This window comes from Hemibagrus wyckioides, linkage group LG24, assembly GCF_019097595.1.
Source record: "Hemibagrus wyckioides isolate EC202008001 linkage group LG24, SWU_Hwy_1.0, whole genome shotgun sequence".
In the NCBI taxonomy this organism is placed as follows: domain Eukaryota; kingdom Metazoa; phylum Chordata; class Actinopteri; order Siluriformes; family Bagridae; genus Hemibagrus; species Hemibagrus wyckioides.
The window spans coordinates 11,325,957-11,342,924 of record NC_080733.1 but is presented as its reverse complement, the minus strand read 5'-3'; the positions used below and the strand labels follow the sequence as shown (position 1 = coordinate 11,342,924).

General features: G+C 41.1%; 1 protein-coding gene across 2 annotated transcripts in view; it reads right to left on the bottom strand.

Moving 5' to 3' along the window:
* The window catches only part of LOC131345389 (cytoplasmic dynein 1 intermediate chain 1), a 55,136-nt gene that overhangs the window by 18,186 nt on the left and 19,982 nt on the right, over positions 1-16,968 (bottom strand). For both annotated transcript variants that reach the window (XM_058378240.1, XM_058378241.1), the window contains 4 exons: positions 12,255-12,347; positions 10,010-10,172; positions 9,536-9,635; positions 7,452-7,577 (listed from right to left, as the gene is read on the bottom strand). In XM_058378240.1, coding sequence (XP_058234223.1) covers positions 7,452-7,577; positions 9,536-9,635; positions 10,010-10,172; positions 12,255-12,347 — 482 coding nt within the window. The remainder of the gene's footprint in view (positions 1-7,451; positions 7,578-9,535; positions 9,636-10,009; positions 10,173-12,254; positions 12,348-16,968) is intronic.

The following is a 16,968-nucleotide window of genomic DNA, read 5'->3' as shown; positions in this document are numbered from 1 at the left end:
GCTCTGTTCAGTGAAGTCAAGATCCAGTAATGATATTCAAAGTGACAGGTTCAATAAAAACACAATCTCACAGCACGTTTCTGCTGTGCTGCTGAATTTAAATGGCAGCAAGAGAAAAAAATAGCCGCCTTCATCTTACAGCAGCAGCCAACTGTTTTAATCTTCAAGCCACACTTCACCAGGTCTACATACTTCTGTCAGATGAGGTTTTATATTAATGGGAAGTGTTCGCTATAGAATAATACACACAGCTACCCGATGATGAAAGATGGCATGAAGAGAGGGATCACAGAGGGAAACACTCCTGCCTTTGTGCTCGCTCTTTGTTAAAGGGAGGGAGACTGGGAGGGGACGAGTGCGCAACAGACAGCACATTCACCAGCACAAATCTACCGCCTCCTCCTTCACTACCACAATCATATGGTTCCCAGCAGAGCTTATCAGCTCCAGATGCAGTCCTCCATCTTCCACCAGCATCCCTCGCTCTCTCCCTCTTTTTCTTTCCTAATGACACCGCACAGATTTTGTCACTCTGCGGTTGCTGGCGGAGGCCGTGTAATGCCATATCTGCCTTTCAGAGAAGAAAGGAAAGAAAGCTGGTGAACGTGAGCAGTCATTTTCTTTCCCTGCCTCATCCTCCCTCACTCAAGTTTTTCGCTCTGCATTCTTTTGCTAGTTCATTATTTTACTTTTGCAGGACAGTAAAACATTAAAGTAAAACATCCGGATGTAAAAAAATAAAAAAAAAACAAGCCCTCACAGTTACAATATCACAGTCCAATAAAATGATGGGAATCAATTTCACCCATGTGTTGCACAAATGAACATATGCAAAACAGAACATGTGTCTAACTTTGCCCTTCCGTTGAACAGTTTCAGTAATTAAGGACATGATTTTTACTGACCATTTCTACAGTCTACAGGTATTCTAACTCCTCTGGAGCAGTTTCTCAGTGATGCTTCAAATGTAATTTAATACCAAATTTACCAAATATGAACTTTGTTTACTTATACTCACCTACTCATACTCATTAACAATGCTTTCAGATCAACATCCTAGTCCAAGTGATTCTATTTTTTGGGGCCAGGCTCCAGAGATCTGGATGTATTTTAGGACTAACTTCCAAGAAATATCAAGAGGAGAAATACAACAGAGCAAGTAACCTATGCTGAAATGCAAAAATGAATGCCAGGTGCTGTGAGCTGTGTGCATACAAAGGTAGTGCTGAGTGTTTTGCAGGAGATGTCACACATGTGAGCAGTTCAGTTCTGCGAGCACTGAGCACTGAGACAACCTTGCTTCCTTTGCCATTCTTCACACAGGACTATGCTTTGCTTGTGAGTCTCGGTGCAATTCAAGACACTTTGCACTCATTCTTAAAGAATATACTTGCTGCTTTTTATTCTCAGGACAGCTCTGCTCCACACTCTGTAAGATCCTGTTTATGAGCTTAAACATAAACCTCTTAATAAAGAGTTTATTGTTAACAGCAATCGGTAACAGCTGACATAAACAGAACTAAATAAAAAGTGGAATGATGCCCTTAATTGATTAATACTAAGTAGGTAACTTGTTTCATTATCAGTATCGGGGAGTACCAAAACACCAAAACATGTACTCATACTCAGTCTGAGAAAATGGCATAATCAATACATTCCTAAGAAAAATATTCCAACATAACTAATGTTAAAGCAATTTATGCAGGACAAATATTTCATGCTTGTGATAAAGTGCTGCTAGTTTCATAGTCAGAAATGAATGTGCTGTGACGCTCTGACATAAGTGTAATGGCAGAAAAAAGGGGTGTTAATTAAAAAGAATTCGCAGACACATTATGATTTTCAAACCCTTATGGTCCAAAAATGCATTAGCTCTATTTTCCTGACTTCAAGCCAGCCTAGTCTTGTGGATTTTCATCATATCCAACATAAACAGACTTCTACAACCAAATACTAAATAAATACACTACATAGCTAAGAGTATGTGAATGCATGACCATCACAGCCATATTTGGGCCTCTCCCTTCACTGAATCTAAGAGCCTCTTAGATTCAAAGCCTGTTCTAGCCCAAACCAATGCTGATCTGCACCAATGCCCAGGAAGATATGGTGTGCCATGTTTGCTGTGGATGAACTGAAATGTCCTGCACAGAGCCCTGACCTCAACGCCACTGAACAACTTTGAGATGTAGTAACTGCACCTCAGTCCTGCACCCTGAATGAACACAAATCCCCAGAGCAATTACCCAGACTAAGATTTAGTTAAAAAACCTTTTAGAAAAATGGAGGTTATTAAAATAGCAAAGGGAGGGCTAAACCTGAAAGAAGATGTTTGATTGGCTAATGTTCCTATGATTGGCAGGAAAGTGATTGTATGCAATCCCTCAAATGCAGAGAATATGACAAATGTGCTTTGTCTAGGCCACAGATGGCTATGGAATTGTCAGGGATTAAACTTGCTAAAAATATGTATGTTTTGTTGTTGTGCAACTTGGGAGGTTTTAGATTGCTTTCTTGTCACAGTATATAACATTTTGGAGAGAAGGATTTGTTTCTGTACCACCACCAAAACCACTATATCTCTCTGTTAAGTGACTGATGGCTTCCATTTATCACACACACTTATTTGGAACAAGTGATCCAATCCATATTATACAACGTGACATGTTCTGAAAATAGATTTACTCCTAAATCCCTTTAAAAAAAACACATTTAAGAATACTTTAATTTACAAAGGATCATTTTTAGAAAAAACTGAAGTCCTTTAGAGTTCTGCAGTTCCCTCTAAAAGGTCACATTTTGCCACCAGGGCATGTCTAATTCTCATAATCCCAAACAGCAGCAGCACTGGCCACCAGAAATGCCTATATACAGCTATATGGGTGTGTAATAAACAGACGTCAGAGTGGAGGTCTCTGCCCTTCCTCTCTGTGAGCTGTGTGTGGTTTTGAGGCATTTCCATACTGCTCGTTGTGAGCCAAAAGCAGCTCTATCCTCTGCCATTATTCAGAGCAGGCCACTCTCCCAACTCCTACAAATACATCTCCCCCTTAGCCAGGCACCCTTCCCCAAAGCCTCTGGCATCCAGCAGGGCTTCACCCTGAGTCATCCTGGGCAAAAGACATGAAAGATAGCAATAAAAACAGTGTGGTGGGGGAGCGCAGCTAACAGTATCTGCAGCAGCACCAGTGCTTTTCAGGGTGCATGCTTGATGTGGCTAGTGGCAGCCCACTTGAGAAGGCCATGTGATGTTACTGGAGAGCAGCCATGGTGAAGGGCCCAAGAGAGCCGTGGAGAGAGAAGAGAGACCCACCACACCAGACCACAGTGCTGCACAGCACAGCCAGTCCTGAACCCAGCTAAAGTCATTCAGAAATAATCCATGACCAGTCCAAAACCGTGCAGAAATGTGCCAAAGTGAACTGAACACTGCCTTATACAGGAGAACAGCACACAGACACCAGAGCGAGAGACTTCACATGAAAGAGAAGTCAGAAAAAGAAAGGTGAGAAGGAAAACAATTTTAAGCAAAACAATCTGAGGAAGACTGAGACACTGAACAAGCGAGAAGCAGAAAGCAGAGCAGTTCGAGCCACACTTGCAAAATTAGAATAAACAAATAATCTAAATTTCCCATAAAGTTACTTGTAAGCGAAGCGGCATTAGAGATACTCGTTACCCTTAACCAAGTAAATGTAAGGCCAAAAAGGTACTTTGCTGCATTTGGTGATTTTATTCAAGGGCTGAATCTCAAATATATATTTATATATATATTTTATGTATGTCGTTGTTATGGTGGCCCTGGACTAACTAATAGAGTAGAGATTATGAATCCCAGTATCACTGTTGAGCACGGACCTTCCTCATCTTCTCTGCTAAACTGTAAGTCACTTTAGATAAAAATTATATTATAAACACATGTACTGATTTAATACGATCCAAAGTAATGAGTGCAAATTTTTTATGGACCGTGCGACAAATACATAATAAATAGTTTGGCTTTTGTGGGTGATTTACAAAGAGTAAAAGTGAACTGTGAATTAAGGGTGGTACAATGGTACAGCCACCTCCTTCACCCTGGTTTAATCCTGAGCTAAGGTTGCTGTCGGTGTGTTTTAATGTTCTGCGTTTCTCAAATGTGTCCATTTGGGTTTCCTCTGAGACTCTAAACTACTAAGTACAAATCTTATGTGTGATAATATGTGCACTTCAGTGGACTTGTGTCCCATACAGGGTTTATTCCCACCTCGCACCTACTGGTCCAGCAACACAAGCTTTCTATATCCGAATAAATGAATGCTTTTTGTCTGTGTTAAATGTTCCTAATGGGAAAGATGAAAAGTATATGTTGTACAACATAATGTTGTTGTTCTTTTGCATGCTCCCTGTTTGGGGTCACCACAGCGGATCATTTAGTCCACATGCTTTGATTTGGCACAGGTTTTACGCCAGATGCCCTTCCTGATGTAACCCTCCCATTTAATACAGGCTTAGGACGGGCACTGAGAGGGGCTGGGGTAGTGTCCTGCCTGGGAATCGAACCTGGGCTGCCGGCAATGAGAGTGCAGGATCCTGTCGCTGGACCACCAGGAGTCACATATATTGTACAACATAATTTAATATTTTAATTGAACAATTTTGACTGATTTTGGTTTTGATTTATCATCATCATCATCATGATCACTACTACTGCTTGCTCTGAAATGTAAATCTGGCCCTGTCTATAAAGTAACCTAGTGCCCTTACTGAGTTTTCTGGATGACTAGCTACACTTTCACATGCGTCATTAAACAAGTTTAACTTTTAACATGATGTTATGTTGCTAATTTAGTTGGGCATAAGAAATTCTTTCTTATTTTTTTGTGCTCAGTTGTTATTTTCATGGTCTAAAATGAAGCACCGCCAGTAACCACAAACTATTTTCAGACTATAGTCTTCTGCTGATTTTGCCTTATGCCTTGTTGTAGTATATAGCCCATTTTATTTTAACATCATGGAATAAAATTTTTATTTACCACAGAAAAACCATGCAAACTTTGCACTCGACTATACACTCCCGTGTCTCTCTGACAGGTGCCTTTTATTGGCCTCTATTTAATACACACATTTTTTTGGAAGTATAATCTATCTTGTGTGTGCCGTGACCTGAATTGTTAAAGATGGAATTAACTGCATATGAAAGAAAACAGAAAATCAACTGAAACATGTAAAGTCAGGTGAATTCAGTGCAGCTCTGATGGTGACGCAATGACAGGAGGTGCGACACTGGAAATCTGTTTGTATAACGGTATTTTCCAGCCCACTCCAGTTAAAAACTGAGTCAATGTTACTGTCCTGTTCTGACCCTATTAGTACAAGTACTAAATCATTTAATTTAAAAACATCTACAGTGTTATGACTGAAACCTGTATGATAATGATGTTCAAGCTTCATTCAATGTCTCTAATCATTCTTGCCCATTTATCTCATTTACGCACTTGGATCTGATATTAGCCTGATATTATGTTTGACATGCAATCAAATCGTATGTCATTATGAAATCCTCACTGCACTGACTGGCTGACAGTGGACTTGATAATATTTATACAAACGCTGCCTATTTTTTACAACTGTGCCTCTATTTGTCAGGTTTCACTACCACCTGCACAGATGGTCACGAAAAAAATACCAAGAACACATAATGCCATAATGCTATGCCTTATTTTTGAGCTTGTGCCATGATCACAAAAATACATGTCTCCATTTTTTTGAACTAGAAGTATTTTTACTCGACTGAGGTTTTTGGCTACTCTTACCAACCCCAACTTGCATTGGGGCTCGTCAAAAGTTAGGGAAGCCATGACAGGCGGAGGTGAAATGAAGAGAGGTTGAGGATGAGCGTGTGGCTTTTTCAGGCTGCTCCTCAGGGAGGAGGGGAAGAATAGTGTGGTTTTGGTGGGTTTAACAGCAGAACATGCTCACACATTAAGCTCCATCTGATTCCTGCCTAACGAGCACCAAACGCCTCTGGTGAAGAGTCTAGCCCACGGAGGAAAGCAGTGTTTGTGCAAATCACCCAGAGCCGTTTCATCCGCAGCCAAACAGCAGAACGCTTCTGCCTCGTGCCGAGCGACTGGAAATTGAAATCATCTCTCGTTCTGCAACCTCAACCCCCCTCTCCCGCTTTTCTCTTCTCTCCCTCACGCTTCTTTATTTCTGTCTCTGCACAGAAGACTCCTGGCGAAAACCCAGGCCACAGTAACAGAGGTGAAACGGCGTTTAGTTTCCTTTCTCCCCCATTCTTTCCTCGCCTCGCCTGCTCCCGTCATTTCTGCCATCACAGTGAGCGGTCAGAATGAAAGAGAGGTGCAGACACACCAGTTAGTGACCACGGAGATGTACAGATCAAACCTTTATGAGCATCATCACTCAAACTCTCACTGAGCCATGCTCACCACACTGAAACTTCCTCTGGTGTGATCAGTCCAGGCAGAAACCGTAATTCAAAAAGAACACTGGTTTTGATTTAAAAAACGTCTGCTTCTCAACCATAAAATGCCAACTCAGATAATGTAACAGTGAAGCCATTTAGAAAACCATAAGCATTTTTCAAAACGGGTTGCACTTAATTACAGCTAAAATCATGCTCATGAAATAATGCAGTGATGTGATAACATGTGAAAACTACTGCTGCAACGTATTAAAATCCCAGGCTGAAAATGAAACTAGGCATATTTATGATGGCTAAAAATGTTACGCGGGTGCTTACAGGAGTGTGTAGTACTCTGTGTGTGTTTACACGTGTGTGATGTGTGTGTTAGGCACACTGGGCGTAGGAAACGGTGCTGCACATGTGAAGGCAGTCCATGTGGGTGGGCAAACATATGTGGCTGGCAGGATTAGGAAGTGGTAGGCCACATCTTTTTATACAGAAATATCCCTATAATATCTGGCTCTCGTAGGAGTGTGGAGAGCCTCGCACCAGGCTGTCGCCTTGCAGACTTGCTTACTCGGTCGTCTCTCGCACTTCATCTGGTTTCTTTTATAATTAGCGTCAAAACCTACCCAATGCTTTTCACACACAGATTTTAGTACTTTTTTTGTTCGGAATGAATTGGACATTTTCCGGCACGCCGCGTTCTGCTCAGCGGCTCCTCTCCAAGCACTGCGAGCCATTAAACATCACTTTCCTTTGTACTTCCCTCATTCACGCTGTAATTTAAAGAGCCATGTTCCATAGGCATTAAACATCCATTGTACAGTTAAGTGCAAAAGTTTGCACCCCTTATGTTTTTTGTTTTGTTTTTTTTTCTTTTAAATAAAAACTGTTTAAATATTTGGAGGCAATTTTAAGAGCCAAAGGTGGACATGCTGTGTGTTTTTTTTCTTGGTATAATTTGGCTATTCTTCTTATTCAGCATTCCAGAGTGTAACAGAATTGCATACGATTGTAATGATGGAGCTGTGTTCACCTGGCAGTGGTAGATGTACTCAGGCGTGGTCTTTTTGAATTTCATATTCCACACTAAAGCCACACCATCTGGCTCATGAGGAGCATCCTCGTTGTTGTTATAAGAGGCCACCAGCAGCTCTGGGTACTGGAGAGAGAGAGAGAGAGAGAGAGAGAGAGAAGGCATTACATTCATATATATTATACATGCCTTGTCAACTGGGAAAACTCTTCACATGGTGGAATGTTTTACTATGTACCATATATAGATACATAAATACATACACTTATATTTAGTAGTATACACTTTGTGTAATCTTTTGCGTCTCAGCTGTGAGAAAAATTCTAGCATTCTCCTCACCAACATGACTTTTGCAGGATGATAGCGAAGGCAAAAATTAAATAAAAACATTTCCATGTGGGTTTTTGGTAAAATATATTTATGCTTTCTTAAAACTAGGGTGTCAAAATGTCATAGATAGAAAAATCCAATTTTGAATAAAACCCCAATTTTACATCGGGCTGCTTGCCAGAATTTCACCACAGACCATTTTTCACAGACTGTCACACAAATGTGCAATTACCACAGACAATCATGTTGATACGAAAAAAAAAAAAACAGACAGACCTGTTTAATCCAGGGTACTTTACAAGGGAACTTGTTGGGACATCGATAAACGTTTAAGCAAAACATTTGTTTTTGGCGAAATACCATTACAAATTTGTCAGTTAAGGATATTTGTACAGTTCCCATAGCCCTTAAATTCCTAAAACCTGTTATCACATTCAGACTTCTATTTATCACACTCCTACCTCTTTTAGTCACATACCATTAGCACATACCATATATCATAGTTTCAGTGTAATTACTCTTACTCTTATAAACAATAAGCTCCAATACGAATTGAATAAACCAGGAGTTTAAGCACTTGGGCTCTTTACAATTTATTACTCTTTCCAATTTTATTTACAGAGCTACTTTTTCATGGTGACTAGCATGGTCAGCTTAAAGTACACCCAGAAGTGCATAAGCAACTGTAATTGCTTTTTAATGGCCTGCTCTAGTGTTAGAAAGATGGATAAATGTATAAAGAAACAATATGTCACGAACCAAAGATCCAAAATTCCTTTATTACAAATTTCTGGATAAGCAATAAACCGTAGTCAAGTTTCCTGATTAGTTCATTGCTATGAGTAAAAGACTCAAAGTAAATTCAAGGCAGTGATGTTTTGTTTCACATCGGTGCTCTGTGTTGCCACTTTTGACTCATAGCATGGACTATAAATAAATAAATAAATTGCCTTTATTTGTCACATGTACATTACAGAACACTGAAATTCTTCCTTCGCATATCCCATCCTTGGAGGTTGGGGTCAGAGCGCAGGGTCAGCCATGATATAGCGCCCCTGGAGCAGAGAGGGTTAAGGGCCTTGCTCAAGGGCCCAACAGGCAGGATACATTAGTGTATTGCTTTCAGATGAGAATAAACACATACTGTTTAGTCCATTTGTCTTTAAACTTTATGTATTCTCTATGTATTCACTTTCTTAATCAGACTGGAAAGGTATCTGTGAAATCGCTACTCTTTCTGAGCTAATGTCTCTAACCACCAAGCTAGTGTCTGGTCTGAAGAGCTGCCTTCAGCTAAATAATTTACATAAATGCAAGTTATTGGATAAACCACAACAGAAGCCATGCTGGGTCATGTTTTGCAGTTTGCGACAGCCTGCTTGTTTCATACACTGAATGTTCAGCTACAGTATTTTTTCATGTTGGTTCACTAAACTACATTGCTAGGTCCACAGCTGGAAGCCTGCCACTTGTAGATATCAGTGCTCAGTGTTTAACAAAATAAAGTTAGTTAAACTGTAAGTTTTTTCAGTACAAATAAACATTGTCAAAGTTACTGTCTTTAGTAATCACACATACAGTGAGTGGAGGTCAGAAAGACTCCACTCCTGGAATATTCCTTAAAGGCAAGTAGGAGTAACAAAAAAGGTACAAAAATAAAAATGAAAGCTGGAGTGTGTAGATGTGCAGATGAGAGGGAAGATGAAATGAAGAGGTGCTGACGGGTATGAGAGGTCAGAGGCTGAGGTGACTACCTGAGGGGACCAGTCCAGACAGGTGATAACCCGGTGCTTAGACCAGTGCTCATCATAGAACAGACGATTAAAGGACAGAATTGACCCTCCCTGCAGGTCTCTGAGACAGAGAGAGAGAGAGATAGATAGATAGAGAGAATGATAGACACATAACCAATTCACAGGAATAGTAAAGCTCTACACAGGCCACTAGAAAAATGCACTAATTTCAAAATCTACAGTTCTATACCACATAATAATCTGCTATCAGAAGTACTCCTGGAGCTCACTGTGCAATTTACTGTGCTATCTGCAGAAACATTTTAAGAGCTCATGTCTGAAATAATGATCCAATGTGAACAAGAGGCTGTGCATGAATGAGAGCATTTCTTTGAAGAACGCAGAAGAACAGTGCAAGGGTCCAAACTTATGAGTCACCGGATACACACATGCATACTTGTGAACTCACGAATGCACATGCACGCCCTTCTTTACCCTTCTTTATCCTCGAGGTCTCGGCCACTGTAATCAAAAAAGATGTTGGAATCTTCAGCAAGAGCTCGCTCCATCACACGAATACTGCGGTCAAAGAAGATCACAAACTCCTCAGAGTGCAGGACCTGCTGCTTCTCCTCCTCCGTCAGCTCCCGCGGGTGGCCTAACACACACACACACACACACACACACACACACGTATTGCATATATATATATATATATATATATATATATATATATATATATATATATATATATATATATATATATATATGTGTATATACAAATGCATAAACACAATATACAGACCTGTAGTATAAATAAACAGGATAGACAACACATTTACACAAATGACAGAGCCACGGATTTGGAAAATGCTGCCTACCTTAACAAAATAAACCAATCTAGACCACATGAGTCATATCAAAAATATAAAACTGAAAAAAAAAAGAAAGAAACAAGCGCTGGATAGCAAATAACACTTGCATTAGCAGACACCATAATGCTAGTTATAGAGATATAGTACAGAGATAACATGCTAAAGAAAGAACTACAAAGAAAGTAAATAAGGACACACAAATAAGTGAATAAAGAAATAAATATATCAACGCATACACAAAATCCCCTAGCCCATTTCTCTGTAATGACTATGTGGTCACTTATTTCGTCTCTTTTTTTTGATGTTATTGGGTTCCTCCATTTTCTCCCAGACCATTAGAGGCCCTTCACTTTGATCTCGGTCCACTTGATTCTCATGGCCCTCTTTTTTGACGACTCATAAGGAAGACGAAGGCCTGATCAAAGTCCCAGTGGAGTCAAAGCACCCATGCGCTCTCGCAGCACAGCCCTGACAAGGCCTCTCCTTAGCCTGCTACACTTATTTACTCAATACACACGTACAAAGAATGCACTCTGTGCAGCCTTTGAAGTCCACTTGCCGGGGTCAAGTGACATTAATTTTGAATCGGGCTTGACCCACAATGCTGTGAGCTGATAAGCAGGACCCCTGGCCACAGAGATTGGTATCTGATATGGCGGCGGAGGTCACACGCGAATAGCCACGCAACGCTCCAACGAGCCTGTTTGGTGACTGAGAGATTCCTAACTTGTGAGACGCTCTGCTAAAGCTGGCATGATGTAGATGAAACGTACATCCAGTTTAGAGCGCCAGCTCATCAATGTTAACAGTGTGCTATAGATAGAAATGTTATTGATATTAATACATTTTACCTAAGTTATATTTCTATTAGTCTCTATTAACAGTAGCATGTCAGTGAAAGAGCATAAGACTAAACTGCACTAAAAGTTAATCTTATATTTACATTCACTGCATTCAGCAAATGCCTTTAACCAGAGCAGCTTACAAAAGTGCTTTGTCTCCATGGGAAACATATCCTTCGTCAAGAAAGAAGAGGTCAGTGTCCGAGAATACCATTAAGATAAAACCTTGTTAAATAGGAATTAGTACAACTGTTAATCTCTGTCTTTACATTAAGTTCACCTCTTTTGTTACAGAAAAAAATCAAGGTTTTGATATTCCAAAACATGATTCTACCAAAGTATAGAACTATGTTTATTTAAGACGTCCATGTTTATTGTATATTTAAAGTATATTATAAGTACTTGGGGGCATTCTGTTACAGGAAATGTAAAAATGATCGACAAATAATCGTCTAATAGCACAGCAATTTGCTAACATTGCATTTTAATTTCATTCTTTTGTTCAATAAAGCCCAGCCCATCATAACATGGTGTGGGATTAAAAAGTTGCATTTGTATAAGGGATGCTTACTGAATAGATAATGTTATGCACAAGTGGGTACATGTTCACTTTGTTTACAGGAAGATTCCATAAAAATGAAATATTCTTGTGGTATTCACCACTTCTGAAGTACAGTTGCGACATCACCTGTTTTTCATGTTTTTCCAAAATGGAAATACAGCTAGCAGTGTCATTTTAGTAATCTCAGTAATTCAGCAACCCACTTAAGAAAAATGTTACTATTCCTGAAAGTTTTGTCTCTCCAATTCTACCTTTACCTTTAATCAAACAGATTTAATAGTTAGTTAGTGAAACAGACTCCATCATTACCTAGCTGCTCTATATCAAATGTTTCCAGGTTGCCTAGCAACACTTCTCATGACTTGAATCACTTCAATGACAAAATAATTGTGTGTTCATTTTTCCATGAAGAAAGAACGTTTTCAGCAAAAGTTTGTACCCCCCCCACAACCCTGTTTTACCTTCTTTTGTATCCTTGCTCTCCTCATCCTCCTTCTGGTCTGACTCCAGGCCTGCTTTAGGTTCCGTATTATCTTCATCCTCTTCTTCATCCTCTGTATAAAGACAAAGAAATATCTGTGTCATCTGCCAAAACTTTATCCCCTCCATACACCCCCCACCCCTTCAATGACCCATCTTGAACCCAAGCCCTGGCTGCATTCACACTAATAGCTTACAGATCTCCTGTACAAGCTTGCAAACAGGCCAGACTCTTCACTAATGTAACAGCACACAAATCATGACCTCTAATTATAATCACAGTCTCAACTTGTTTTTGGACCAACATGCCTTATTTGTAAAGGATTTCATGAGGATTTGCACAGCTGCATTTTCACAAATTTGAGCCAAAGATAAACAGTGAGATAAAAGAAAACTCCTAAGTTCTGATAACCATGTGTGCCATACATGTGTGTGTGAGTAAATCAAGATGTCTGCTGGGAGGAGAAGTACAGATACCAAGCCGGAAACAAGACTGTTGAGTGGCGTGCCTCCTCTGTGCTCTCTCCTGACCCCCCTCAGCTGCACTGTGCCTCGGGGCCATGACGACTCACCCCACAATTAACCCAATCACCCCAGTCAAAGAAGCAGCCTAGTGCTCATCTCCCATAGGCACCTGCCTCTGTGCCCCGCCTTCTGCTCAACCCACCACGCTGGGCATGTGTTCCTAACCCTCCCCAACCCTGTGACCCACAGTCGCACATGCCAAAGGGGCTCCAAGATGCTTAACACCCACTGGACACCTGTGAAAAACAGCGTGCCCTCACAGGCACATGCTAACACACACAGGGCTCTGTGGGATTGTTTTCTTGTTGACCCTGTGTGGCAGAGGTTAACAAGCATGGGTCATGCTGACAGTAGGCCCCCAGTTCTGAAGAGGAAGTGATCCCATCGCAACAGACGTGGCACGGCTCACGCACTCAACACCAGCATGTTTGTGTTCACACCCGCTGAGACAGAACGCAGTGCCTCAGGGCTTGCTTGACAATTGAGTGTCAGGACTACAAGAATTTGTCCTCCAACACTACTGGGTAATGTCTGCTATTATAATAGACTTGGTGTGTTTAATCATGTATAGTTTTATCTTGTTCAATAATATTTTTGCTGTGTTTATCTTTATCGGACTGAAGTATTCCCTGATACCCTAACAGCAGGGACGCAATCTAGATGGTGGTGAATAATCTGAAACATAAAACTCCTGTGGCTTCTGGCAGGGCAGCATTCGTGAACTGAAATCTTGACTGTGAGGTTTAATAAGCCCATATCAGTGCTGAGTTTCTTCCCAAGAGGCTTCTGGTGAATGCGGATCAGTGATGTGAGTGCAATTTGGGCCTGAGACAAATGTGGTTTAGCTGCTGAATGTGACCAGACCTCTGAGCCAGAGACCAGCGGGGAAGCGAGAAGTCCTCAGGCCCAGACGGGCAGCCAGCCAAGCAACCCAGACCATACCACACTACACCACACCACACTCCTCCACCGGATCCCTTCTCCATCTGTTTTTCTCTTGTACTCTTCTGGGCTCAGAGGTGATGCTCTTTGCATAAGCAACACGACTCACTCTCTCCGTTCTAGGACTTTCTGACTGTTCCTCCAGGCCCAGACAGAAATAATGTACAAATGAGAACAGGGAGGATATTTGACAAGCACTGCATGGCTAGAATCTGAGGTACCACTGTGGAACAGCAAGAAATCTGGGCTGAACTTGACCTGATTTGACCAGGTTTTGGGGGAGGATAATGTGGTACAGGGCAGGGGAAACAAGAGAAAGCTGAGAGGCTGGACAACATGAAGTGGTCAGGCTAAGAACAATCACTGACCACAGAGACTGGGACAACATAAGCTAGGCTTGATTCATGATTGCGGCTGAGAGGCCATAGGTTCACAAACAACGTGATAGAGACATGCCATTTGCTCTCATGCGTTTGCTCTCTAAGCTACAGACATGCATTTTTATGACCCAATTGTAAAAATCAGCAACTGCAAAACATCAAAAATGGCTTCTTGTGTGACTTTCATAGAGGTAAATATCATAATATGAGGCAAAAGCAATATAAAAGTGAAATAAACCATAACACTGTAACAGATTTAAAAGGAGTTAATCTCTACACACCATTTAAAAACAATATTGAACTACCTACCTCAGGGTGTCGGGGTATTAATGAAAACTCTCTGAGATACAAGACATGAGAAGGGGCAGCTTTAACACAGTCGCTCTAAGTCTATCCAGTGGGCATGTAATCTTCAGTCACGAGATACTTTCCCTTCCACCTGCCGTGTAATACCAGCCGGCTCTGTGGGGCAGCGTATTAAGCTCTATCCTCCCTGCCTGCCAGTTTGATGAAACTCTGGGCCTACGTGGCATGGTAATGACATCCTCCGCATCTCATAGCTGTTCAATCTTCCTTCAGCTTTCTCATGCTGCTAGTGTCAATTCAAAACCACGCTGGGTCACAGTGTTCTCAGAGGATGGAGATCTTAAACCAGTAGCTCAGCTTGCCTATGTATCATTCAGCCAGATATGATGATGGCTATCAGTTCGTCTGACAGTACCCGAGTGATCGCTGGCTTTGTCTATATATAATCAAGCAAGGTGTAAATACAGAGTCATTATAGATAGGTGAGCATATATAATCACCACAGGAATGAAAGATCATAACGCTGGCAATTTTAAAAGTTGCAGCAATGATGTGAAAGAACTTTTTTTTTAAACAGGTACTAAAATATCAGAGATTTTGCCCTTCAAATCTTCCATTAAAGCAAAGGTGAAACAGGAAACGTGTGTGAGGGTGAAAATATTAAACTTGAGGTTTTGTCTGTGTGAATTGGAGAGCATCCAGCATAAGGGCCAGTGCCTGTCCTGTTGCTGATAGATGGATGTTGACACGAAGCACTTTTGTAAAAAGGCGAAAGGTATGGTGCAAAGCGGCACAGCTAGTGAAAAAAATACACGCGCAGGATGGGATCCCATCCATTAAACGGCAGGAGGATGCAACCCAGCTTTTCATCCAGCCTTTTATTGGGCCAAGCTGTGCAACTCCAGGCCTCCCATTTGGGATATGGAGCTCATTACACAATCAAAAAAATTCCCCCTCATCTGACAAGCGGGGAGTTTTCCTTCTAATGTGTAGTGCCAAGAAGGGGGTGGCTGGTGTTCCTCACCAGGCCTTCTCCTCAATACAGAGGAAAATGGAATTGAAAGAGCACGAGGGGTATTTCCATGTGGGGGTGTGAGAGATGGCGAAAGAGGGGGAAGACCCTGGTTCTGGCTATCCACCATATACTACATATCTTCTCCGCCGTGAGTCAATACAGATGCACAGACACAATTTGCGCCTCAGAAGTTGGGTGTCAAGCAGCCTGCAGACCACAAAAGAGGCAGAGAGCAGAGAGCAGAAGAGGAGGCGGCAGCAATGTGGACATGAAAGGAGTCTCTAATGTGGCACTGGCACGCCACCCCAAGCATGACATAAACACTGTATCACTGCACAGCAAAGTCACAAAGTCAGATTAAGCTTCTAAACACTCCTGGAAAAGCTCATTAACACCTGCACTGGCAACACTTTATGAGCCACTTCACATTATTATATTAAATTTGCAGTCTCCGAATGCTTTCAAGATGAAATCTAAGCCATCTTTCGCCAATAAGGACCAAGCATGGATGAAAATAAATGGGCAAATGACAGCACCCAGAGTTTATATTTATTCTCATTTCTAAACAATACCTCAACACTTCCTACTAAGCATGCTGATGGCTGTGCTGCAGTCTCTGCACCATGACTCATCCACTTCTAGACAACAAAAGATCTCTCTCTTCTCCTCACACTTCAAGTAAGACTCCATGTGAGATTGTCAGACTTTCTGAAGTCAAGCTGTGGGGGGAAAGCATGCTTCCTCTCTCTGGGTGCTCATCAAACGGGAACTATAGAGTGAGGAATAGATACGCTGAGCTCAGAGAAAGAAGGCAAGCCTTTAATTGACTCACAGCCACTCTTCCCCCTCAGGCCTCCTGCAGCTGTGCACTCGTGGGTTAAACGTGCCCTGTGCCCCCTCTCATCTCCATACACAGACACATATCCACCGTCTACGCCATCATACTGGGACTAGTGGTTACTTCAGATCTGACCTTCTAAACTTAAAAGATAAAATATGTAAAAGATAAAATTGTGCACTGTTAAACCCTTAAACTCTAGACATTTGTCATTCCTATAACTACATTCAAATCTACCCTCGCTATTCAGTGTACTGCGGTTTCTGAATAATCTATAATAGCTATAAATCATTTTACTTTAAAAGGACACTTGGGCAAAAAACTAATGATATGGTGTAAACATGACTGTTCGTCTCTTACGGCATTCGTACATGAGGTTTAAGTACATTTTGAGGAAGGGATATATAATTTCTACCAAACTGCTGAGGCTGACATGCTGCAACGCTGCATAATGTAAAAGAGTGTATTAAACTTTAGTTTACGTCTCTGTAAGGTTTCACTGGGTAAAAGTGTTCAGTACAATAAAGGATTAGATTTCATTAACAAATGAATTAAGTTCTAAACTGATTTTATGACTACAGAGTGTGATGTAGTGTTTATATTTTACACTCTTTCATCGTATCTTGAACCAATTAAACAATTTAAAATAATTAACAAAGATTAAAACAGAACCAAAGACAAAACACAAA